This window comes from Cucurbita pepo, chromosome 13, assembly GCF_057944985.1.
Source record: "Cucurbita pepo subsp. pepo isolate OVF chromosome 13, ASM5794498v1, whole genome shotgun sequence".
Classification (NCBI taxonomy): domain Eukaryota; kingdom Viridiplantae; phylum Streptophyta; class Magnoliopsida; order Cucurbitales; family Cucurbitaceae; genus Cucurbita; species Cucurbita pepo.
This window is the reverse complement of record NC_141810.1, coordinates 15,048,328-15,073,086: the sequence shown is the minus strand read 5'-3', so window position 1 is coordinate 15,073,086 and position 24,759 is coordinate 15,048,328. Positions and strand designations below refer to the sequence as shown.

General features: G+C 34.2%; 4 protein-coding genes and 1 long non-coding RNA gene across 12 annotated transcripts; 1 reads left to right on the top strand and 4 right to left on the bottom strand.

Annotated features, from left to right (window-relative positions):
- Nucleotides 1-26: 26 nt before the first annotated feature.
- On the bottom strand, nt 27-2,570 carry LOC111808061 (SPX domain-containing protein 4). The gene is made up of 3 exons (XM_023693846.2): nt 1,966-2,570; nt 718-883; nt 27-627 (listed from the first exon to the last, which is right to left on the bottom strand). Exons 1-3 carry the CDS (start codon nt 2,305-2,307, stop codon nt 161-163), a joined length of 975 nt encoding a protein of 324 aa, XP_023549614.2. The 5' UTR covers nt 2,308-2,570; the 3' UTR covers nt 27-160.
- A 423-nt stretch (nt 2,571-2,993) lies between these two features.
- On the top strand, nt 2,994-5,090 carry LOC147789780 (uncharacterized). The gene is made up of 2 exons (XR_015423329.1): nt 2,994-4,874; nt 4,988-5,090. It is a non-coding gene; the product is annotated as an uncharacterized LOC147789780 (long non-coding RNA).
- A 232-nt stretch (nt 5,091-5,322) lies between these two features.
- On the bottom strand, nt 5,323-10,837 carry LOC111808600 (transcription factor MYB16). Of its 6 annotated transcripts, none has more exons than XM_023694684.2 (8): nt 10,767-10,837; nt 9,917-10,026; nt 8,583-8,693; nt 8,424-8,500; nt 7,251-7,393; nt 7,006-7,135; nt 6,221-6,621; nt 5,323-6,136 (listed from the first exon to the last, which is right to left on the bottom strand). In XM_023694684.2, the coding sequence occupies exons 5-8, from the start codon at nt 7,381-7,383 to the stop codon at nt 5,592-5,594; spliced, it is 1,209 nt and encodes a 402-aa protein (XP_023550452.2). In that variant the 5' UTR covers nt 7,384-7,393; nt 8,424-8,500; nt 8,583-8,693; nt 9,917-10,026; nt 10,767-10,837; the 3' UTR covers nt 5,323-5,591. The 6 variants fall into 6 exon arrangements, with proteins under 6 accessions (XP_023550452.2, XP_023550453.2, XP_023550455.2 ...); XM_023694685.2 differs by having other exon boundaries at nt 8,424-8,493; XM_023694687.2 differs by having other exon boundaries at nt 9,933-10,026.
- Nucleotides 10,838-13,091: 2,254 nt separating this feature from the next.
- LOC111809052 (NAC domain-containing protein 100) lies at nt 13,092-14,392 on the bottom strand. Its single transcript, XM_023695379.2, has 3 exons — nt 14,171-14,392; nt 13,846-14,105; nt 13,092-13,751 (listed from the first exon to the last, which is right to left on the bottom strand). The coding sequence occupies exons 1-3, from the start codon at nt 14,340-14,342 to the stop codon at nt 13,341-13,343; spliced, it is 843 nt and encodes a 280-aa protein (XP_023551147.2). The 5' UTR covers nt 14,343-14,392; the 3' UTR covers nt 13,092-13,340.
- A 2,254-nt stretch (nt 14,393-16,646) lies between these two features.
- On the bottom strand, nt 16,647-21,895 carry LOC111808476 (RNA-binding KH domain-containing protein RCF3). 3 transcript variants are annotated; one of them, XM_087116851.1, is made up of 8 exons: nt 21,705-21,895; nt 20,309-20,908; nt 19,776-20,204; nt 19,438-19,695; nt 19,064-19,327; nt 18,757-18,824; nt 18,415-18,483; nt 16,647-18,217 (listed from the first exon to the last, which is right to left on the bottom strand). In XM_087116851.1, the coding sequence occupies exons 2-7, from the start codon at nt 20,885-20,887 to the stop codon at nt 18,438-18,440; spliced, it is 1,644 nt and encodes a 547-aa protein (XP_086972977.1). In that variant the 5' UTR covers nt 20,888-20,908; nt 21,705-21,895; the 3' UTR covers nt 16,647-18,217; nt 18,415-18,437. The 3 variants fall into 3 exon arrangements, with proteins under 3 accessions (XP_086972977.1, XP_023550244.2, XP_086972978.1); XM_023694476.2 differs by having other exon boundaries at nt 20,309-20,912; nt 21,705-21,894; XM_087116852.1 differs by lacking the exon at nt 21,705-21,895 and adding an exon at nt 21,484-21,641 and having other exon boundaries at nt 20,309-20,912.
- Nucleotides 21,896-24,759: the final 2,864 nt, after the last annotated feature.

Genomic DNA, 24,759 nt, shown 5'->3' with positions numbered 1-24,759 from the left:
AAAATAGCTTGTCAATTCTTCACACATTCATGGAACAAAACTTAATTCCGCTACCAGATTGTACATAATTCTATACACTTGACTGTACAGAGTTGAAAGATGAACTTCTTGACAAGAAAAAGCGATGAAAACTCAGTTACACAGAGAGGGAAGAACAAAACTAGTCATCATCTTCATCACCTTTAGGCAAAGAAGCCAAAGAGTTTGAAGGAGAGTTCTCATCAGTCACAGCACCAGTACTCTCATCATCCTGACTCTTAAAGAGAGACGAAAATGACAAAGGATTATTGGTGGAGCTTTCTTTCTTTAGGCCACTAATGGCTGTCATTGCAGCAACAATGCTTCTATATAAATCCTCACTTTCCTCCCCAAGATCTGAAGGCGTCTTAGCAGTAACAATTCTCGAGTTATCGAGTATTGGGTTCGGGTCAACTCGCAAGGCCGGTGTAGATTCAACCACTTCTTCTTCCAATGGGAAGAGTAGCTCTAGATTTGCCTCACATTGATGAACCAGGCTTGTGAGAAGTTCTGTTGTAAAGAAAGGTTGACGCACTACAAGTTGCATGTAAGGCAGACGCAACAGTTCACCCGTTCGTTTATCATACTTCTTGAGAATTTTTATTAGCCCTTTGAAGCCAAATTTGAAAACAATCAGTAAAAATGCTTGTGCCACAGCTATAACATGAACCAAAGACATTGATTGATGTATTGGTTTACCTGCAAAATTTAGGGAGCTATAGTTTTTGAGAAGCACCATTCCTCCATGAATGGCAACGAAGTCCTTGCGAATGTTCATCATTTCTTCACTGAATTCATTCTCTGATGTGAAAACACCTCCCCTGCTGCTCTTTTCCTTGACATGATCAATTCTTTGCTTCAGCTCCTGCGCCAATTGAACTCGAGTATCGTTATACAGCTACAACTGCTGGAAACCTTTCTGATCTAGACACGAAATATAGCATAGTAAAAATGTAATCAAGAGCTACTCTGTACCATTTTGGCTTCAAAAGAACATAGTTTCAAACTTAGATACATAACTTGTTTGCTAATCTCAGTAGGATCTTTCTTCCGGAAATGGTTTTCAAATATTAATATTTGATCAGAAAACAGAAACAACATTGTTCCACTATGATGTTTCTGAAAGCAACAATTTAGATTCAAATACAATGATGAATGCTATCCTTCCCTGCACACATTACAGCAAATGAATATCTATCCAAATATTTTCTTTTGATAATCTTAACCATTCCACTTTAATTTCCTGGGCAGAATGATAAATGAAGAAATGATGAGCAGAGTGCATCCTTTTGGGCTTGGAGTTGGTAACTGTTGTACTCAAGTGTCAAACAAATAATGTACTTTGTAGGTAGGCTGCTCGAGGGCTCCATAGGGCTTAGGGGAGGCTCTAAGGCGTAGTTCGTTCGAGAGAAACATCTCATATGGATGTACTTTGTAGGTAGGCTGCTCGAGGGCTCCATAGGGCTCAGGAAAGGCTCTAAGGCGTAGTTCGTTCGAGAGAAACATCTCATAGCACACCCTGCAACAATTGCTTGTCAAGGATCTTGTAGGATCTTACTAAGTGGGATCTACCCACACTAATGACCACCAAACCAATCCAGCCTCAGAGACATATGACAAACCTTGATGACATACAACATTTCAACCTGCCTCTCATTGAAGATCAAACAAAACCCTTCCAGCCTCTTCCAGTGTCTTGTTTAATCATCAGTCAGTACGTACCAACTTAATGTTCATCAAATTGTCATATGACACAGCTTTTAATACCGTCTTCCATAGTACTCAAGATTATTCAAAAGGTCAAATGCCCCGCGACAAAAGTAATAGCACAGTAAACCCAAATTAGATACACAGATTCCATAAATGTATTCATAAAACCAACACAGAAATCCAAGAAGAATCCCCCAAACAAAAACAAAAAAGGAGCAGCAAAAGCAAAAAAAGAACCTGAAACCGAATGACAAACTCTTCCTCTTTATCAACGTAAAAATCATTCAACTTCTCAAGCTCGTCATTGAGAATCCGAACGAACCAATCCTGAAGGTCCGCCAAAGAACCAGCTCCAGTCTCACAGCGGGCGCGATTGGATTCCAAGGGCGTAGTATCGGTGGGATCGTCAAAGGAAACAGGGTGTTGTAGAGGAGGAAGAAGAAAATTAGGCGAATGGTCGGCGGGGAGATTGGGGTAGTGTTTGAGAAGCTTCTTGAGGGGTTTGTAACAGAGAAATTTGTCCCTCCACTCGGGGAGCGTCTGTTCCAGATGGGTCTTGAATTCCTTCCCAAATTTCATAGCCGGAAGCTCGAAAGATCGGGGTTGAAGATGGGGAGCAATGCAAAATTAAGGAGGAATGAGAAAGGGTTATTGAATTAGCGCTGGTTTAGAGTGAATTAGAGGGGAAATCGGTGGGGCAAGATGGAATCGGGAATAATCGAAAGTGGATGGAGAACAAAAAGATGGAAGATCGAATAAAATTGCTTGTTGTGCCAACGTCTTTGTCAGAATCCATTAATGTATTTTGTCATTGGATCTTATGCTCTCATGTTCTTGTTCTTAATCTAATGATTCAACTTGTCATTGGATCTTATGGTATCATGTTCTTATCTAATATGTAATGAGCCTAAACGAATAATATCAATAATGAGTTTGGACTATTACAAATGGTATTAGAGCCGTCAGTTATCAAACCAAACGGATAATATCATTGATGAGTTTGGACTATTACAAATGGTATTAGAGTCGCCAAACCGTGCAAAATATTGGTTAGTCTTTTCTATTTTTCTAATTTTTGTTGGATTTTTAGAAGAAAAAAAAATTATTTAGAGTATTTCAAATGCAATCAAATGAAAATAATGCAAATTATTTGCAAAAGATTTAAATAAATACTATTATTAATTTGCGATTTTAGTGAATATGAATTTGATATTTGCCATTTTTAAAATTACAAAATTATATTGCCGTCTTTACTAAACATTTCATCACCACCGTCGATTTATGCGCGGTTGATCTTCTTTTGATTAGGGTTGAGCGGGAAGTTCCCCTGCAATGCCCTAATTTCACAGACCGCTGTATTTAAATGCCAGTGCCAATGTTCTAGCAGCATCGCTCGAGATCCAGTGGCTGAGGGGTTTATGCATGCTTAGTAGAAACAAGGTTCATTCTATACCTAAATTTCGTCAATGTTTCGTGCATCTCTAGTATGCACAGTCAATCTTCATGCCGAGTGTAAATGTCGGAAGTTTCGAGCTTTCTGATTCTGTCATTTCCGTTTCCTTTCTTTGTTTGCTTGGAAAGGGATGAACCATATGAATTTGTTTCATGTTTTTTTTTTTTTAATAAAAAAATTGGTTGGTTGATTTAAACCGCGAAACCTGTTGGGTTTACAATCCTTTGTGTTGTGTTGAACCCCTGTTTTCGGTATATGCTGGAGTTGATATCGGATTTCTTTTCTCTCGTAGTCATTTTCTACAGATTCTGTAAAAATAGATCTGTGTTAAGATCGTGAAGCATAGAATTTTATGTATGAATGTTTGCTTTTAGGTAGAGGATCTCTTTTGTGATGAAATTTGGGGATTTCTGCACCAAAAAAAGTTTCTGAAAATTTGTTTTGCGTGCATGCATTGGAAAGAACAATGATATATTTGTTGCCATTTAACTTCTTAGCACTGGTACTGAGGCTCCTTGATGATAACTGTCTTTTTGGTGCCTATTTTCGATGTGCTACAATACAAGGGATCCGCTTTGCAGCTTAAGCTTTTAAATGTATTTGCTGCCTGTAATGCCCTTACATTCACAAATGGCATTAAATATATCATCCAATGATTAAGATTTCTGCATGTTGTTTTGATATCTGGTAGCTCGACGGCTTATAATTAGTGTTTTTAGGATTGCAGCTCAAGGGGTCTTCTGTCAAGTGTTGCTTAAGATGGCTTATGCTTCTTGTGGGTCATAGTTTCTTTTCTTACTGTATGCACCAATTATCATATAGATATTAATTACCACAAATTTGATTTCTTCCGGATATACAAAAATTTTGTCTTTGAAGAAATCGGTAGCGTTTTATCATGTTCTGTCTCTTCTAGTAAAATTTGTTTCGACAGAAGTCTGTCAATAACTTTGCATGAGAGCCTCGTGGCTCTATGTTATTGAATATCCTGGGCCTTGTATAACCGTGCACACATCAAATATGGCATCCGCTTTGCAGCTGAATCAATAACATATTTCTGGTGCCTGTAAAGACATACTTTCTAAATGATATTAATGCCATCCTGGGGACAAGATGTCATCTGCCTTTAACCAAGTTCCCCTCGTTTAGGGGGCAGAATAGTTGGGTGGGAGGAAATGTGAGCACCTAGTATTTAAGTTTCAAAACTTAAAAGCTTACACGGAGAGATTGATCTGACTACTGTCCAGTTGCAACGCCATGAATGTAAATCATTTGTTGTTTGTTTAAGAAATACTTTTGAAACTTCAAAAAAATTCAAAAGTACCTTTATTGTTTGTGTATGAAAAAAAATAGTTAGTACCTTACTGTAAAAAACTCTTTAAATTGTCTCTATAATTAGTGTATAGATGGAAGTTGTTTATCTATATTTCATTTACCTTCTCTTCCATTTTTTTCTCAATTTCCATCTATGGCTTACCATATATTATCTTTTCTCAATTAATATATTGCTTGGATTTAACACTCTGAAAGAGACATGTTGAAAAGGATGAGCTGCTATTAAGTTGCTGTCTGGTGAGGTCAGATGTTACAAGTTTCCAGTATTAAGGCATGGTTTGAGGAAGAGATGAACATGTGGCTGTAGTTCCTTCTCGCATAAACTCTACATGCGATGGCATATATCCTTGTATGAAAGGCAAGTGCTTTCCCTTCTTACACGGGAACCTTTGGTGCTCATTGTCTGATTTTGTGGCCCTCTATGTAAATAAGCTATATGCAGCCTGACTTCAAACCATTATTTTGGTTCAGGAAAGGTCACTTCAGCTCTAGAATAAGAACAAACCACATTGTTCCTCAGAAGCTCTAATTTTTGAGCATTTGTTATTCAATAGAGAAATCAAATGAAACCCAATTCAGGGGATGGATTTTTTGTTTGGAAGATAAATAAACGAAGTTCCTCTACTCAGAAGATAATACAAGTTCTGAATATTTAGTTCCACAGGCTTCCATGCTTGTATTTACTGAATTTAATATGTGCAGCTGGTTGCAGAGGAGCCATGTGAGGTCTCATTATAAGGTGGAAATAAATGTAATTTGTAACTTTTAATAATAATGATGATGATGGATGTAATAAATTTAAAACAAAAACAAAAGGTTACTTGTGATGATTTATATAACAAGCTTTAGCCCAATTGTACAGAAGCACATTTAAGTATGGCGGTTGAAGGACCGACATAGTTGGAGAAACTCTGAAGCATTTTCAATCAATTTATTACAGGTTTACGAGTTTGACACTTATGGAAGCAACTAGAATCTGCAAAGAGTTTGGTCCCTTCAATTCCACCATTTTTCCCTATTGAAACTCGCTGCTAAATTGGATGTTGAGCCTCACACATAAATTGGAACCCTTATTTTAGAACATTGAAGAATCAGAGGGAGAAGAATTGACCAAATTAAGAATGCTATTCCAGTAATTCTTGTTATCTTCATAATAATCTGTTCCACTCCCACTTCCATTTTCGGACTCATCTCCACCTCCATCAGATTGACTTCTTTCATCTGTGTTGTTTAGAAGAAGATTAGTGAAGCCTTCTTCAGCAATGCCATTATCACTTGTTCTCAATGATTCAGCTGTCCATGTTGCTTCAATCGACAATGTCATTTCATGAGATGTAAACGACATTGAATTCTCAAAACCCTCTTTGTATTCTGGTAATTCGCTTGGATTTCCAATTCCCTCTTCCTTCCACTCTCTTTCCCTCATTATTCCACCCTGATCACAGGAGCTTGAGCTTCCCACAAACTCAATCATGGCTACTGAATTCTCCCCGCCCCCGCCTCTCACCATAATCGGCGGTACATTCTCCGAGAAAGTCAACGTCGAGGTAGGAGATTCAAGGTCGCCACCAGTTCCACGGCCCAGGATGCCACCGTTTCCTTCGGTGGATCTAGACCACCCTGCGACGATATTTAGAAAAGGTTAAATATATCATAATCCATCAACTTAAGCTTTTGGATTCATTGATAGTTTAAAACACGCACCATTGTTCCAAGCCTTTAACGCATCAAGCGATCGGGAAGCCATTGCGGGCGGCTCCGATTTGCTCAAAAGCGGAGCTGAGGTGGAAGTAGAAGATGAAGAAGCTGCAAAACAAGGAGGATTTGCAAGTTGTTGTAGTGAAGAATGTGCATTACTACGTAGCCTTGATTCTCTCACAAGCCTTGCCTCAGCTTCAAGCCGAGCACTTTCCCACTGAGCTATGTGACTTAAATTAGCTACACTTTTTGACTGGCCATCACCGGTGAGCAAAGCGTCATTCTTGGGCTTGTGGGTTACTGGGTCAATTCCCATTTTAGCCAATCTTTTCTTAAGATGTGTATTCCAATAATTTTTTATCTCATTATCAGTTCTCTTGGGCAAGTGAGTGGCAATGGCCGACCACCTAAGAACCAGACAAACAAGGAACAACAACGAGGGTTTCAAGAAACAAACAAACTAGATAATAATAACATCATAGAACTTGCCAACACTTTGACAAGAGCTTTTTTGTTTTGTCTGTCTGACTACTAAAATGAGGGTTTTGAAGACAAATCTTCAGACCCCATTTCGTGTTCGTGCAGAAATTTGCTGGTCGTGTTGTGTTGAGAAAATTTCACGTGTCAGAAGACTCCTAATGTTAATCACACCATGAAAATCTGTGCACCTCATCCAAAAAAATTCAAGCTTTTCGGTTGAACGGAACTGGAAAATCTAAAAGGTTTTGTCTTTTCCAGTTCAAAAAGAGAACTACAAAGCCCCAAGGAGAGAAACTCGAAAGAAACAGTACCTGTTCCCTAAAAGAGCATGGAGTTGAATAACGGTCTGTTCTTCTTGCAAACTGAACTTGCCTCTCTTAATGTCAGGTCGAAGATAATTAATCCATCGCAGTCTACAGCTCTTGCCACATCTCTGGAGCCCTACAATCACATCCACCAACACAAAATTCCAAACCCTTCAAAATCATTAGCACATTACACAAGAAAAGTTAAGAAACCGTGAGGAAAAACCAAACAAAAACAACAAAATTTAGACCAGCTTTAGAAGGCAAGGCACGCCAGCTTCCATGGCCATGTTCTTTAATATAATCCAAAAGCTTTTGGTCTTCTTCAGGTGTCCATGGCCCTTTCTTCAACCCCACTTTGTCACAGCAAGGCGACCTTCCCATTTGCAGCAGTCTGTGTGAAGGCAGTGGGCAAAGGGATTATTTTGAGTGGAGAAAAATGGAGATGAGAGCTTTAAGATTGAAGGGGTTTGAAGAAGAGAGATAAAAGAGTGAGAAAAGAGGAGTGTGGTTTGTAAATGAAGAGATGGCGAGTGGCATAAATGGGGAGAGAATTAAATGCACACAAAGATAAGAAAGAAAATTTAATTCTTTATTTTTGTGGTTATTAAGAGCCATCCATGCATTCTCTATTTCCTAATCAATCTCTCAACATTTATTCATTAACATAAAAAGCTGCCTAAATCTATAATTTTGTTCCTATTTTGTATATCACATTTTTAAGGTTTATATCTTCATGTAATTCCTTTACCCTCATCATAACTTCTTTTAATAATATCTCGATTTTGTATACTTAACCTAACTTTTAATCAAATACTGCCTTTATATTGAATGACGTAGTAGGTTGAAGGCAAATAAGTTCGTTCCATATTATATCAACAATAATTTATTAATTTTTTTAAGAGAAATTGTTAATAGATTTATTAAAAAAAAAAAATACTTACGAACACAAAGACTTCAAATTTAATAATTTTCAATAATAATTGAATCCTATTCAATAATATGCTCTTTTAATAATTATTGAGTAAGACTCAATTAATGTGGACTTCATTTTCCCACCCTACTAGCTAGCAAGCTCATTAAACAATAAATTTGATTGGGATTTCATAAGAGAGGGATTTCTATAAATATAGTTTTTTTGAAGAAAAAAAAATCAGATAAATCCTTCATTTTTATAACATTTTATATAATTAAAAATTATTATCATATTAACAGTCGGTATTCAACAATTTTTATACTATATTTGTACGTAAAAGTTACATAAAACTATAATTCAAGCAGCTTCTTTTAACACATGAAACTCAACCTCTACAACACTTGTGATGCAGCTAACGACGCCTTTTGGAAAGTAGTTCATTCAAAATTCTACAAGGCTAATCTGTTTATTGACAACAATTATTACGCAATAATTTCAATGAACTGACCTATTTCCAAATGTGCTCAACTTCGAAGAACACCCTTTGCTTCAACTCGGCTTTGACATGGGAGATATACCTGTTTGCTGGAAACATGTAAGTAAGCAAAGATTTGAAGCTAACTTGATGAGATGCTATTAATGATTGTTTGAAATAACAGATACCGACCATTGTGACTAGATAATGTATCGACTGCAGATACCCATTGACATGAGACATCCTTTCCAAGCTTCCATTAACAATTGGACATTCATGGAAGAATTCTTAGCCTTCAAAACACTGCATTGTCCATTATAATCTCCATATTACATACAAATCATTAATGATTGACGTGAATTTAATAATATACTTAAAACGCAGCAGACAAAGAATTGACTGTATGAAGCACTGGAAGCGTTTCAAGAAAGAAAATGAAATTTCAAGAGTCCTAATAAAATAATCCTTCAACAAGGATTTTGCTTCACATTAATCACTTCAAAGATAATAACCCTTATTGTGTCCTAACGTTGCTGCAACTAATTAACTCAAGACAAGGCAATAGGTTAAGGCGACAAGAAAGTCAGAGTTTTACTCTGTTTCCCTTGCAAGTATTAAATGAATATGAGTAAAAGAAAAGGAGGGTACAATGGTCATTTTATGTCCAACTTTATAATCCTTTCACTGCCATAGCTTGTTTGTGTCCTACTTGTTCTCAAATTGTAACTGCAAAAATAAATGAGTGAGTAATGGAAGAAGCATGCACCTCAAAACTTGACCTTGCTAATGAGTCCAAACCCCACGTTTGGCAGCTAAATAAGTACACATTCAATACAACTTACGGATCCTTATTCATCTAATAGTGGCCTCAACTATGCTCTACTTTCAGAACTTAGCTTGAATCATCCATTCTATATTCTCCACATTAAGAAAATGGTAAAAAGGGGCTCTAGTTCTTTAGGGGTTTCGGGAAATACATCCCCCAAGTATCCCTATAGTTCCACCTACCGTCATCAGCAATCCAGATCCGGCAAGCACTTCAATGGAAAAATGAGACCTGGGACGCTTCTTTCTATAAGTTTCTTACAATAGTGTGGTAAAGGTTACTTTCATAGCCTTCTGAATCAGGAAGTAATTTATGGATTATGGACTCCGAGCTTGTGAAGGTGGATCAAGAACGATTAGGGACAACAGAAGAGGGTGGGGATCCATTAGAGAAAGGGAAAAAAAAGTCCTTTTTGATTAGCTTAAATGCTTTGTTTATGAGGTGTGAGAAGCAGAGCTTCACAGATCCGGCATTCATATTGTGGACAAGACCGTGGGGACACCTAATTTACTACCATTTCATCACTGCCAACTTTAGCTTTGAATATGGTCCAACATAGAGTAAATACCCTAATAAATGTATACCATAACATTTATAAAAAAAGTATACAAGTCCACACATGCAATTTCTCTTAGAAATAAAAGAGACAGATCAAAGGCACAATAAAGAAACAAGAAAATAAAGGTGTAAGATCCTCAACCTCTGGTTTCCCTGACCTTGCATACTGAGTTGTATAACAGCTTAGAATTTTAGAATTTGAAGTCGCTGCCTCGAGTTCAGCTACTTCCCTCCTCTTCTCCATCCACACAACTAACCAAACAAATCAACGCCAGCATTAGATGTGTAAATCAACATTTAAGGCTGCTGATGTAAATAGCTGAACTTAGTAAGAAGTTAACCAGCGCAGATAATAAGAATTCATAGATATGAGATAGGTTAGTCATTAAATGTTACTTAAATTGAGATTTACAAGCGAGTAACAGATAGATGAATATTCTGGTACATAAAGGCACATTTTGGGTATTGGATATTTTCTTTGCCTATCCTTTCATTTATTTCTGTCCTAGTTGCTGATATACTCTGCAACATTGTCATTGTCAAAGCTTGAATGCTTTTGACAGGCTGTTTGATCTCTTACATCCACACAAAACTTCTTAATTTAAGCTACAGTGAACTCAAGCCATCAGCATAAATGTTTTGAGATTCATCGCACAAGCAGATAAGCAATTGTGCTGTACAACCATTGGTCCATGTGAATAAGATACGATTATAACAACAAAGAGGATATCGATTGACCAAACTCATCTGTAATTCTCGGAGGAACCCTAGCATCGGTAATCTACCAAGTAATACAACAATAGCCAAAATCATCTTCCAAATTTCAAATTCAAGATCTTCCATCAATGATATCACGAATTTCGAATCAGAAAATATCAATTGTAAGACATTACCAGAATCTACGATCTTAATCCAAATCAATTAGCAAAGAATAAAAAACTTAAAAATTTGATAAAATCAACTTTACTTCAAGGATAGGGTTTCTTGATTACCCTTTTTCCGCCCAGCCGATCGCAACGAGTTCTACGGGCTGCCCTCTATGGCGCACCAAAACAGTTGAAAATCGAAATGAAATTAAATCTGAGAATTTCGGCCCATAAAAGTATTTAAACGGGCCCAACCAAATAGCCCAAATAATTATTAAAAACAAATCTTATAAAATATAATGACTTTTTATAATTACCAAAATTGCAAAAGAGTCCTTACAGTTTTGTTAATTTACATTCTCACACGTATGAGTGAAAAAATAGTAAATAATAGAAACAGAATAATTAAAAAAAAGATTATTAATTAATTAATATTATTTTCCGAAAATATTACTCTTTTGATTTTCCCACTTATTTCAATTGGGCAAATTAATAAATTTAACGTAACTAAACATTTTAGGACCTAACCATTTATAGATTTATAGGTTATTTAATCTTATTTATTTAATTTATTTTCGGTATAATCAAATCATTAATCGTAATAATTTTTTTAAAAGTAGAAAAAAAAAATAATAAAGTCAATGGCAAATAAACGCTAAATGATAATAATTATTTAAAATGGCTACACGATAAATACCTTCTCCTAAATTATCAAATATATATATACATATATAGTGGAGGACATTTATGTAGGGATTAATTGGTAATTAACAACATTCCGTAGGGTGGTTATGGTCATTTCCTCCATATATTTTTAATAACTCAATACCTACTTTAATTGGTATAAATTTTGGTACCTTTCAACTTTTATTTCTTAAAATTAAGTATTTATGTATTTTTTTTTTATTTTATCAAGTTAAACTTTAAATTCAAATAAGTAACCTAAAATTCGACTAATAAACTATACAAAATTTGACCGCGCCCTTGACTAAGTACAAACGAATATTTAATTTTTAGGATTTAAATTAACGTGATAAAAATTTGGGAAGGAATACATTCTCTTTTTTTTTTATTATTATTATTATTATTATAGAAAAAAAAAATTGTGGTGAGATGGTAGCATCACCAACCAAATGTTTGTTTTGAGTGATGACAAAAATGGGGAATAATCGTTAGGCTGAGGCAGATATTTATTTGATTTTTCCATTTTTCTAATTTTTAATAAATTATATTCTAATTTTAAAATTTTAAAACTCTCATAGGAAAAATATTAATCTCATACGCAAGTAATTGAAAGATATCCATCTCCATCCCTACAAAAATCTTTTTTTTTTTTAATTAATAAATCCAAATTTATATTTAGTAGTGATAGATGAACACGATTCTCTACAATGGTATGATATTGTTCACTTTGAGCATAAAACTCTCATGGATTTGCTTTAGTCTTCTCCAAGAGGTCTCGTAACAATGGAAATGGTATTTCTTGATTATAAACTCATGATCATTCCCTAAATTAGCCGATGTGGGACTTTCATCATCCAACAAGTAGAAATACGTTATTTTTTGTCGAAAATATTTTGATACCTTAATCAAGATCAAGTTGTAAGGATTACTTTAATATGTTAAATATGAAATGAATTATTTATTAAGAGATTTAAATACGTAGATTCTTTGACTTTTATATTTTTCCTTTTATCCTTTAATTTTATTTTTTTTAGTTTGTAATCAACTTTCAAAATTCTAATTTTTATTAAACTTTATGTAACTTTTGGTGAGATTTATAAAGTCGTTTCGTACCTAACAACTTAAAAGTTATTCTAACATTGTTTATCGTCCAAATGTCGTATCTCAAAGCTATTATAAAAGTATTGTGCTTAAGAAAGTAGGAGTTTAACAATTAAAGAGGATGCTTACGAAAAATTCGGGAATCAAAATCAAAACTGAAATGAATATGGTTTTATGACCGAATGATGTTTATAATAATAAATAATCAAAGATGTATATCGTGAACGAATCTCCATATTCGAGTTTAGTTCCGTTCTAGTTGTATGGTACCGTGTCAAAATTACTTCAAAGGTCAAAGTTTAAAAAAAAAAAAAAATCAAACCTAGAGTCGAGCAACTTCAAAATCTACCTATTAGGGTGAAAAACAAATTGTACCCTTTGTAAGAAAAATTCTTACACTTACCTTTATGGTAGATTTTTATCATAATTAATAAATTCGGAGTAGACTTACGTTAACTAATTAAGAACATCATAAATTCATAAATAAAATGATGTCACGAGAGTTTATGCTTAAAGTGGATTATATCATATTATTAAGGAGGTCCGTGGTTACTAACATGACATCAAAGATATGTCATTCTGTTGAATAAATGGTGTACTTTGGTCAAGAGCTCCAGAAAATAAGACGAGCCTCAATTAAGGGGAGATTGTTCGAGGGGTCGATACTGAAACAGAAACAAAAGGTTGGTGCATTAAATTAAGACGTTGTTGCATCATAGTACATCTAAATTTAGGTCATCTACGACATTTCTTTCGATTATTGAGATTTGGATATACAAGTATATTTGGAATCACATGACTATTAGACCCCTTCAAAACAAAACAAAATAGGTTTTTTGCTATGATCATATATCATAATGTATATGAACTCAAATTTAAATTCTCCCAATCATTTTAATGATCAAGAAGGAGACATCAATAATTCCAGAGACTTTCAAGGTCAATTGGATCACCAGAAGGCGATGATGGGTTATGATGATCTTCCTCCATCGTTCCAATTCCGCGCCCAAAACCTGTAATCTCCACTTTTGGATTCATCAACTCACTTGCCGTTTGATTCTCAACCAACATTCTCACAACGCTGTTTCCGGGCATCCAAACAGATGGCGGCGAAGGGTTGGGGAAATGGAACGCCGGCGGTGTAGGGTTGAAATTGTAAGCCCTGTCGGATGTATTGGAGAAGCAGGTCACGCGTGGTGGACGTTCCACGGCGGAGTAAGGCGTTTGGGAATGGGAATACTCCATTAGCGGCGGCAGAGCGGTGGAGCTCTGTGGTGGTTTCTCCCCGGAGCTTTTGTTGAAGATTCGGCAGATAACCCATTCGTTCTGTGAAGGAATAAACTCATAAAAACAGAGAGAAACAGAGCAAAACAGAGAGAAACAGAGCGAAACAGAGCGAAACAGAGAGAAAGAAAAGAACCTTAGAAAGGGGGAATTTTGGTGCTAAACGATACTCGTGCATAACCCAATTAGATTTATGGCCTTTTGGGGCTCTTCCAGTGTAAAAAACCAAAGTTTTCTTCATACCCACAATTCTTTTTGCTCTGAAAATCTCTTTATCTTTGCCAGTGGCCTTCCAATACCCAGAATCCGTAGCTCTGTTCGTCCGCAGCCCAGTGGGGTACTTCCTGTCCTTGACGCAGAAGAAGTACCACTCCTTTTCCCCCATTTTGGCTCTCCCTAATAACATAAAAGACTGTAAGTTGAGTGAATTAGGATTGAGATGAGTATAAGTGATGAGATACCAGGCAAGTCCCAGGGCTCTGATTTGTTCAAATCGGCCTCCCCGATGGCTACGGCGGTGAAGTTGGTGTTGAGGACCTTGGGGGAGAGGTAGTGGGTGATGAGCTCCTCGTCGGTCGGATGGAATCGGAAACCCGGCGGCAGTTCTATCTGCTCGTCCATTATTGAATTCATATGAACACACACACACACATGAATTTGGGGATATTATTGGAATCCAGAGGTTGAACAAAAAACATGCCTTTATTTATACCTGCTGCCAAACACATCTTTCCTCCATTTTTTTTTTTATTTTTTATAAATATTGTAAATTGTCGTCATCATCAGCGTCAGCATATGGATTCTATCTTTAATTTTACCCAACAAAGAATAGGATATAAACCTATTAAAATTGTAATGAACCCATATATTAATGCCCAAGCCACATGCCCGAGTCGGTCACAACCCGACTTGGCGACTCGTTGCCAACCACGCTAAGGAAAAAACAATAGTTGAGCTTGTGAGAACTAAGTCGAGGGCTTAGAAATTTACCATCGATATTAAGTTCAAGCAATGTTAATACTAACCATTAAGACCAAAACTATTGATTGATAATAATAATTGTGGGTAGGCTAAGGATATTAATTGAGTATATTAATCTAAAATACGATAGTGTTGACTTTTTCATTAGATTAGTGTGACTCAGTGAGTTATTAGCTACATCATCAACTTTACGATAATAATGGTATTGATCAAAACGATATGATCATCACACTTAACACGATCTTATGTTTTATTTTATGTTTTTTTTTTTATGGGATTGATTAGTAGGTGAAGAGGTGAATTTAAGGCCATCAAAGTCATGGGGTTAGTTGTTATTTAATTTATTAAATAAAGTTGTAATTTTGTATTTAATGATTTTCATTAGAAGTTGACTTTTTTTTTTCTTATTTTACTTTTAAAAATAATAGGAGGACCTATTAACATTTCATCCCGTGAATTTTGAACATATGATTGAGCCACGAAAAACAGAAGTTATATTTTGTACTAATCTTTTCTCAAGAATCATACTGTTTTCATTCGATTACGTCCATCAAATTATATATACAATGAAAAACGATATTAATGAAATTATTGGAATATATATATATATATATATATATATATATATATATATATATAGCATGTGCGGCCATTTAGTTGTGAAGTTTGGTCACATGCACAATGACGATGAGCAATAATTGAGTTCAGAATCAATATATATATAATAAAACTTTGAAATTTTTACACCAATTCTATTTTAATGCTTATATTTTAAATATTACATCCTCCCTAAATTTTTGTAAACATTTGTTTTAGTCTTTACATTAAATTATTTTTTTAAAATTTAATATATCATGATTAATGGATTCAAATATATTAGAAATAAAATTAAAATTTTCAAAAATGTTGATGAAAATATTTTAAAATGAAATATTTAATTCTCACACTTCCAAAAAAATACTTTTTATAATCCTGGTGTACGGACACTGTGTTAAAAAAATGACATTAGATTCGTAAAGATATTTAATTAAATTAAAGAAACGAGTGCAACAAACTTATTAATATACATATATAGAAATTAAATTAAACATAACTGCCCTTTTAACTTTTTATCTGTTATTTTATTTTATTATTATGCAATTTTTTAAAGTTTGATTTTTGGGACTTACCAATTAGGAACCGGAAAACATAATAAAATCGAGGATTGAATAAGTGACATCTCCTCTTGCTAGTTTAATTTATAGTTTTTTTTATCATAAATTAATTGTTCATGCAACTACAAGATAAAACAAACTTTTAACTCAATTATCAATGCAAATAAATCGCAAATAAATCGCAAATAATCAATTTACTTCTAAGAATTATATCTTTGAATAAAACTTGTTTGTAGGTGTATAATAATGCAACTCTATATCTAAAGTAAACTATTCTATAGAATAAGGTCTCATTAGCACGTAGTAACACAGTAATAATTTGAAGTTCATATTAATATTTGTTTTTTTAAAAAAAATTCCTTCTCTCCCAATCACTTATAAATTAAGGTTCCCTCAAACCATTGTTGGGGTTGGGAAGATCATGAAGTTTGGGTTTCAAATATTAAATTGAAAAATAAACTACAATAAAATGAACGAACAATTCAAAGAAAAACATATAATAAGACCAGAACAATTCAAAAAAAATGCATATAATAAGACCAGCACCGTTCAAAGTTTATAAGAACGTAAAAAACAGCCAACAAACCCAACTAAGTTATCCAACTAGGGCTTTTTGAAATGCCCAAGTGGGAGTAGGAGCACTTGCTTTGATACAGGTAGATTAAGTTCTGAATTCTAGAGGCTTTTATTTTATTCATTATTAGGCTGCAACCATACAGAAAATAAAAATATAACGTCCAACTGAACTAGGGTGAGCTAACTTATTTTCTTCGCTTTTAAAAACATAGATTTCACGGCCATATACACATCAGAAACTGCCACACAATTTTCTACATTAAAATGGATTTAAAGAATAGAATTACGAGAGTTTGTATAAAATTTAAATACAAAAATACAAACATTCCCCCATTTACCTCAACTATCAATTCAATCTTCTCGTCCAAGCCTGCTCTATTCTTGCCATCAGCTCCAAACTAACCTTCGAATTGTTTGTGGTCAGGCCACAGGTTAAGAGGCCCCAAAATGAAGCAACCATTTGATTTGAAGACAACTCTTCACAGCTCGAAGAACTCGGTTTCGTTCCAAACATTAACAATCTGTACGAGCAGTTTACCTAAAACATTCATTTTCTAAAACCTTCCAAGGTCAAAAAGAGTATAAAACTCCAGTTGCATTCAGCAACAGCTAATAATATTACTTCCAGCTGCCAAGTTTCCATGCAAGGACCAGAGACTCAGAGCACAGGCCATCTCTAGGGTCAGAAAATGTTATATCCTTGCACAGAGGAAGGGTGTACTTTTTTGAGGTACCAACAGTACCAGTAACCTGGCACAGATGTTTCGGCTTGACCTCATAGCTATGTTAACAGAAAAAAATCCTTTTAAAGATAAAATACTGTAAATCCAAAATAATATAAGAAACAAAAAAACCTGCAAGGCATTATGAGTTCTACAAAAACTTGCCTGACCACTATAAACAATGAACAAACCAATGCATTTTCAAACTATAGCGGACCAAGCTTGCCCTGTCAAGTATAGAATGGCCACTGGCTGGCTGGCCTTAATATTGCCTCTTCACTTACTGGTTAATAAACTAAAACAGCATTCATATTTAAGCACATATTATTTCCAGATTCAGTGTTTAATGAATATAGCAAAAAGAATAAGAAATCAAACTGACCCCTTTCCTTTTGTTTTCTTACCTGCTCAAACCATATTCTTTTTTGATAACTCAATATTTCCGATGACCCACTCTCACAAACCCGAAGGCACCCGCACCCACCCCAAGGCCAAGACCCGAAACATTGAGGGTTTTTCTTATTAAGCTCACTAAAGGTTCCAACCTGAGGCTTGATAACAAACCTTTTTCTTTTTCAGAAATTAGAGTCTAAAGTAGGAATGTTTTAGCGCCATAAAAATGAATGTCCATTGGGGTTGCAAGAGAGCAGAGTGCGACATTTAATCCCAGCACATTTAGGAGACGATGCAGAATAGGGTGCACTCGAGGGTAAAAAGGAAAAAATAAACAGAATTTTGAGGAGATAATGAGTGCACATCATGAGTTCTAATCAAATCTTATAGCAGTAAACCACACAAAACGAAAACTCTGGAAGTCAACACGGTTTCATAGTTCAATCTTTGAGAAGGAAAAACAACAAAAAACCAAGGCATTTCGGCTAGTAGGTTATTAGGAGCTCAAGATCTTATGCAAGGTCATCTTGGTATGTGGATGAGTTAAAATTAAGAGCGACAAGATCTTCAGGCATGGTCCATCTAAAGGTAGCATCAAGGTGGGCCATGAATATGTCAAACACTGGTTCATCTGGTCTTCAGGTTAAGGCAGTAGGCTGGCCTCAGGCTTCATAAATCTCAGCTGTTTTAATGGGAAGGGAAAGGCAAGGGGAAAATAACTGTATCAGAATTTTGAGCAGAGGGAGACCGGATAGCTTATTTTTATCAAACTATCAATTGTCAGTGGTGTGTTGGCGAATGTTCTAAACAGGTAAAAGTTATCTTTTCTTCCGTATTTTCTCTCTTTAATCCTGCCCCAAGGGAGACGAAATAGCATACCTGTAAATAATGACCACCAAAATCTAGGAATAGTTTCTCCTCCGAGAAACATTGCCATGTCCAGAAACCCTGAAGAAAAAGTGAACACATGATTACTACCCCTTTTTTTTGTTTTTGGAGGGGGAGTTACTCCACCTACACATTAGCTACTTCAAGCCAATTCATTTCATTTAGAAAGATTTACAAGATTTCTGAAAAAAAAAAAAAAAAAAAGAATACAGGAACAAAACCTACGTACATCTAATTTGACCAAATAACAAATGAGTGCATCGACTGAGCAAAGTCAACCATTCTTCCTTTCAAGATTAACACCACTAAATGAAGAAGAAAAGAATAATTTACCCTGAACTACCACTTCGTCCCATGGAAAAGCTTCCATAGGCCCCATAAGCACTACCACCACCACCAATCTACAAAGGAAAAGCTTGGCTTCAGTTGCAAATTAGAAATCTCGGCATTAAATTTGGATCAATTGTAGGTAAATGATCATGGCGAGAAAAAAAAAAAAGAAAAAAAGAAAAAAAATCTTCGCTTAAAGGTGCACAACTGAAATAATTTCAAAACCTTATCTGCAAATTAGCCTTCTAAAAGCAGAAGGATACATTTTCACCATCTCTAAAATTAGACATGTCAAGGTTAATATACGTACCTGTGAGCCACTGTAACTTCCATAACCATCACCAGCAGCCAAATCCGTGAAACCCCCATAACTACTAGAATAAGAATGCCCACGCCCATGTCTTTTGCCTTCTCTACCATCATATAGACTTTCTGAACCATCAGCTGATAGAGGAAGATACGGCAGAACAGGCAGAACAGCTGAGAGAGCACCTTCTCTATCAAAAAGGTTGGCTCTCAACCTGGTCACTATATGAACAAGAGCCTCCTTGGCAACATCAAGATCCCCGGATATCTAATCAGAAAAACAATACAATTAACCGAACGCAAACACAAGCAATACGGAATACAAGGGAGAGTTCATCATAACAGGAAAATTAATATAAATCAATTAACAGCCACTACCTGCACCATTTCATCATCTTCCAAGGCAACCTTGGGGAGGTTTTCCTTTGACAGTATTCGAATATTAGCTTTGGTGAGCCTTCTCAACTCGGTAATGATAGCTCCACCTTTACCAATTAGGCAACCAATTCGTGAGGTAGGCACAAGCAGACGGGTTGTGAATGAAATAATTCCAGAATCTCTTTCTACTTTCTCACTGCACCTTGGTTGCAAGCGCAATGCAGCTTCCAGCGTGGGAGAATATGAATCTTCAAAGAACTGAAACAGTATACAGTAAAACTGTCAGAAGTATGATCCACAGCCAACAATAGACAAAGTTATAAAAGCTTAGATTAGACCTCCTTTGATGATATATTTATCAAACAATCATCTTCTTCAGTAGCTGAACTATCAACTTTTATGGCAGCCTTAGTCTCCTGTCTAATCTGATTGATTACAGCTCCACCTTTGCCAATGACACCTCCAATGTTTTCGGTTGGACATATCAATCGAAGAGAAAATTCTTTTGAAGATAATTCTTCCCTTGGAGCTGAATATAAAGACCTGGACCAATTACCACTGTCCCCTTTATAACCTCCATATGGACTGACCAAAGGAGCTAAACCCATAATTGGAGCACCATGTGTAGAAGCCACAAGCGAACCACCAGAAGGATATACACCAGGTATGGCAGAAGCAAGTAGATGCTGAGATCGTGAAGGATTTTCATGCAGTCGAGATGCAATCTGGTATAAGGCTTTCTCCACAATCGGGGGTTCACCAGATATCTGAAACACAACTAAATTAAAATGCTACAACAGAAAAAAAAAACATGAACTTAAAAAAACTCAGAAATGCAAACAATAAAATTTAGTGAAAGCCATCCACTTACCTGCACAAGTTCATCAGAACTCAGAGCACAACGGGGTAAATGATCATCCTTAAGAATGCGAATCAGGGCCCCAGTCTCAGTGCGAATATTCTGGACAATCTGCCCACCTTTCCCAATAATACAACCAATTTGATCAGAGGGTACAAGAAGTCTAGCTGTAACCTGGTGACTTCCTACTTCAGATTCCTCGCCCATTAGGTCATCGGCCACAACTCTATGGTGGACTTTGAACAAAGCCTGCTGAGCTGGAGAACTATAGTCACTACTTTCTTCCAAAGCATTAGCCTCATTGCTTGCGCTGTAGATTGTTATGACACGCTCATCAGATCCAGGCACTGTTTCTCCAATTCTAATCTTTGATTTAGTATCTATCCTTAACTGCTTCACTATCTCACCTCCCCTTCCAATAACACTTCCAATCTTTTTAACAGGGCACAAATACCGGTAAACAGTATCTTCTGGATCTATGATAAACTGGTCCCGGTCCTCACCGTGACTTCTTCTTTTGTTCCCTCCATTTTCAGAATAATCGGACTGAGAACGATTACGTTTTCCGTAACTATTCCTCTGACCAGCCATGAACTTAAAAACTGGTTATATCTGTCTACACACATAAAAAAACGGAAGGGGAAAATAAAAAGTATTAAAGTCATGAGTAAACCAGAAATTAAAAGACAACAGAGAACACAAACAGCCATAACATATCCCAGCTAAATCATAATTTGAACATATATGCTACACATCACATGTGCGTAAAACACACCACAAGAAAATGGTCCAATATCAGTAATAATACACATCTAAGGAAGCAGCTTGCTCAGTAAAAATCTCAAAAAACTCAAGTTTCAGGCCAATAATAAGAAAAGAGAACCAGTTATAGCATAAATATATTAGTTAATACTAGGTTTATATCATAAACCGGTATTAAATGTTAACCCCATACTGCACAACAAGACGGCTGGTTGTAACAAAACTCTAGGAAATAGGAAACAATATATTCAAGGAATTACGCAAGATTGTAGGTCGCCACTTTCATGACAGAAATTCGTTTTCTTTCTGCAGGAACGACAATTTCTAGCCTTCTTTCGACGTCTATAAGAAACTTTGTTCCCGAGCAGTTCTCTTGTTTAATTAGCGAAAAGCAGGAAAACAATTTAGGAAAAAGTAAAACTAACCAACTGCAACAGGATATAAGAAAACGAGTTTAGATCTCGATTCGTCCGCACCATCAGTGCCGCGTAATTACAGCGAGACAATGAATACAACCATAACGCAAAAGGATCGCAGAATTGAGCAACAACGAATGAAACAATCGGTACCGAAAACAGAATCCAAAATCCGGAACAGGAAAGACGTAGAAATTATGAAATTTACAAGCTAAAGATAACGAATCAACCTGAAAATTGTCAGATAATGAAGAAAAACGAGGGCAATGGGAGGCGAAGACCGATTGCGCGCAATCGAGCGTTTTAGGAACGATCGTTGATTCTCGGGACTTGCTTTCTGTGACGGAGTCTAGGGTTTTGATTTTACTTTCGCTAAATTGCACTTTGCCACGAAAATATTTGGAATTGATTTTCTTTCGCAACTAATTTTAGCTAATCTACCTGTATTTTAATAAAAATAAGAATATAAAACCCTAATTTTAATTAAAGTATAAATTAACCATTAAATAATTTTAATAAAAAATATATTTAATTGCTATTCTTCTTTGAACTTTTATTAATTTTGTACCATATATATATATATATATATATATATATATATATATATATATATATATATATATATATATATATATATATACACATAATTAAATGGAACTATATGAAAGTTTTGATTAATTTATATCTTAAAAAGTTGTAAATCAATAATATTTTGATTAATTTGATTGTTTAAACAGTCTAGTTGGCATCCAGTTTTCAATTATTAAAATTAATAGAATGGTCCAATCTTGATTTAAAAATAAATAAATAAATAATCAAAGAGACATATAACATCTATAGTTTTAATAAACATCATTGGATATCTTTTAAGTACTAATCATCCTTTAAAGGCTAATTAATGAATTAATGTACTAAAATAAAAACATTAATCAGGAATAATTATATATATATATGGATCTTATATTGTATTTTTAATATATTTATTTTAATTTTACCATTTAAAGGTTCATTGTATTTTTATTGTCACATTTAAATGAAAAATTTTCACCGTTCACCCTATTTAGAGCGGGTCCATGTAGGACTACAACCTAATCAAATGGACATTTGTACTACTGCGTTATTAAAATTAAAAACAAAAGACAAATTATACTTTTAATTAATGAGTTGTTCATGGTTTTCAAACGCCAATTTGATTCCGAGTAAACCCATCATAATTTTTAATGAGGTAGGTGACAACCATCTATTTATGATGGTGGGTGAGGATTCGAAGATTTTAAATATTTACAATATACGATAATATTGCCATAAAGATTAATTAATAAACATATCTTACGAATTTTTATTTTTCTATTTAAATGAATGTAAAAAAAAAATTATAATGCTTTCATCTAAATTTATTTTTTTTAAAAATGATTTAGAAAAAGATTATTATAGAATTGAAAATGGGACGGGTGACGAACATTCGTCACATTTCAAACATGAAAACAAATAATTAAAGTTTTATTATATAGTTAATAATTTGTTGTAAATGAATTCATGAAGGCAATATGGAGAATTAAATTGAATTTTGTAAAGGTGTTTGATCAGTTTGGAAAACATACCAAAAATAATAAAACAAAAGAGTACCAACAAACAGCTATATGGTTCCATTAAATTGGGAGGACCTTCATGGTTTCTCAACCACTCACATTAATTTATCATTTATAAATTAATTCTTAAAAAAAAAAAAAAATGTTCCAAATATATTTAAATTTGATTTTCACCCCAAAATTATGATTTTATTGCAGCCTTACCACAAAATAATAATAATAATAACAATAAATAAATAAAAAGAAAACAATTTTTTAAAAATTTATGGAAGTCTATTGGGTAGGTTTTCAAATTTGGTCACGGTTGGTTATGCAAGTGGGTGAGTCCCCCACCCAACTTGGGTTCGAGCACAGTACGATACATATCACAAATGAAATATAAATTTATTATTGTAAATATAATTTTTTATTATTTTGTTTTGTTTTTTGTTTTTAGCATTATTAAGATTATACTAGTTTTTTCATTTTTATGTTTTTATATTAAACATTTGACTCCTGAATTAAATTTAAAATATAAAAACCATTTTTTTTTTGGTAATGGTTTAAAAGTCAAAATTTTATTTAAGGAATATAAAAATAGTGAGTCCACTTCAAATGCTTTATTAACTTAATTGCTAATTAATAATTAAAATGGTTAAAATTAGTTACAGGTTTTAAAAAAATAAATATAAAAATAGCTTAAAAACAATAAAAAAAATGTCGCATTTTGATGAAATAATCGATTATATTAATACTATTTTATATTATTATAAAGGATGGACTATAAAGTTAAATTTTGTAATTTGCGATGACATGTGACCAACAAAATATATAACTACTTAATAATATAGTAGAAATTATATTTTATTTTTATATAATAATAACAAACAAAAAAAAAAAAAAAAAAAAAAAAAAAAGAGCACCGACACCTTGTTTATAATTACAACATTAATTAAAACAAAAAACAAGGGAACAGAGAAAGTACCTGTTTGAGTAATGCTTTTGGATTTCTTTTACAATTCTATTTAAATTCTTTTTTTTTATATATATAAAAAAAAAGTACATATTACGAAAAAGAAACTAAAATGACATATCTAACCTCCTGTGTGTGTGTGCAATAAATAAGCTCAATTTATTTATTTACCTCAACTTTGTGTAATGACTATTTTTCCTTCATTTGGGGTTATTTATAAATTGAAAGGGTATTTTGGTAAAGTGATTTGGATTAAACATCTGCATCAATTTCCCCTATTAAGTTGATCAATTTGGGATATTTATGATATGAATTGTCATTATCCGATTTATACAAATAATATATATATATATATATTTAATTTTTTTATATGCTACATAAAACTACATTTCACCTAATATCCTAATCCACCGGCATCTGGACAGAATGCCTTTAATTTATGCTTAAATTGCAAGATAAATAATTTATTATTATTCTTTTTAAATTCAAGCTTGCTTAGTTTTTTTTAGATTTTAACTAATTTTAAATTTTAAAAATTATTTTTTATTTTAGATCCGAGGAAAATTCAGTATCCATCGACCGACTAGGAACATAAATGGTCCATATATTTCTAGTATGAATCATAAAATTTAATTAGTCCGAGAGGGGTATTATGGTAATTACGATAGATACGATTTTGGGAACAAGATGACTAGATTTCTGATTTTAATTTTTGATAATTTCTTAGGATGAAGATCGAAAAAA

What these genes read in the sequence shown, in the direction of transcription:
- LOC111808061 (XM_023693846.2), bottom strand. Translation starts at nt 2,307, where the DNA reads ATGAAATTTGGGAAGGAATTCAAGACCCATCTGGAACAGACGCTCCCC. An exon ending in AGTTTGTCATTCGGTTTCAG is followed by an intron (nt 884 to 1,965) that starts GTTCTTTTTTTG and finishes CAATTGGCGCAG; the next exon opens with GAGCTGAAGCAAAGAATTGA. An exon ending in TAGCTCCCTAAATTTTGCAG is followed by an intron (nt 628 to 717) that starts GTAAACCAATAC and finishes TTGGCTTCAAAG; the next exon opens with GGCTAATAAAAATTCTCAAG.
- LOC111808600 (XM_023694684.2), bottom strand. Translation starts at nt 7,383, where the DNA reads ATGGGAAGGTCGCCTTGCTGTGACAAAGTGGGGTTGAAGAAAGGGCCA. An exon ending in TGCCTTGCCTTCTAAAGCTG is followed by an intron (nt 7,136 to 7,250) that starts GTCTAAATTTTG and finishes ATGTGATTGTAG; the next exon opens with GGCTCCAGAGATGTGGCAAG. An exon ending in GTTAAAGGCTTGGAACAATG is followed by an intron (nt 6,137 to 6,220) that starts GTGCGTGTTTTA and finishes ATATCGTCGCAG; the next exon opens with GGTGGTCTAGATCCACCGAA.
- LOC111809052 (XM_023695379.2), bottom strand. Translation starts at nt 14,342, where the DNA reads ATGAATTCAATAATGGACGAGCAGATAGAACTGCCGCCGGGTTTCCGA. An exon ending in AGAGCCCTGGGACTTGCCTG is followed by an intron (nt 14,106 to 14,170) that starts GTATCTCATCAC and finishes TTATGTTATTAG; the next exon opens with GGAGAGCCAAAATGGGGGAA. An exon ending in CAAAATTCCCCCTTTCTAAG is followed by an intron (nt 13,752 to 13,845) that starts GTTCTTTTCTTT and finishes ATTCCTTCACAG; the next exon opens with AACGAATGGGTTATCTGCCG.
- LOC111808476 (XM_087116851.1), bottom strand. Translation starts at nt 20,887, where the DNA reads ATGGCTGGTCAGAGGAATAGTTACGGAAAACGTAATCGTTCTCAGTCC. An exon ending in GTTCTGATGAACTTGTGCAG is followed by an intron (nt 20,205 to 20,308) that starts GTAAGTGGATGG and finishes GTTGTGTTTCAG; the next exon opens with ATATCTGGTGAACCCCCGAT. An exon ending in TAAATATATCATCAAAGGAG is followed by an intron (nt 19,696 to 19,775) that starts GTCTAATCTAAG and finishes ATACTGTTTCAG; the next exon opens with TTCTTTGAAGATTCATATTC.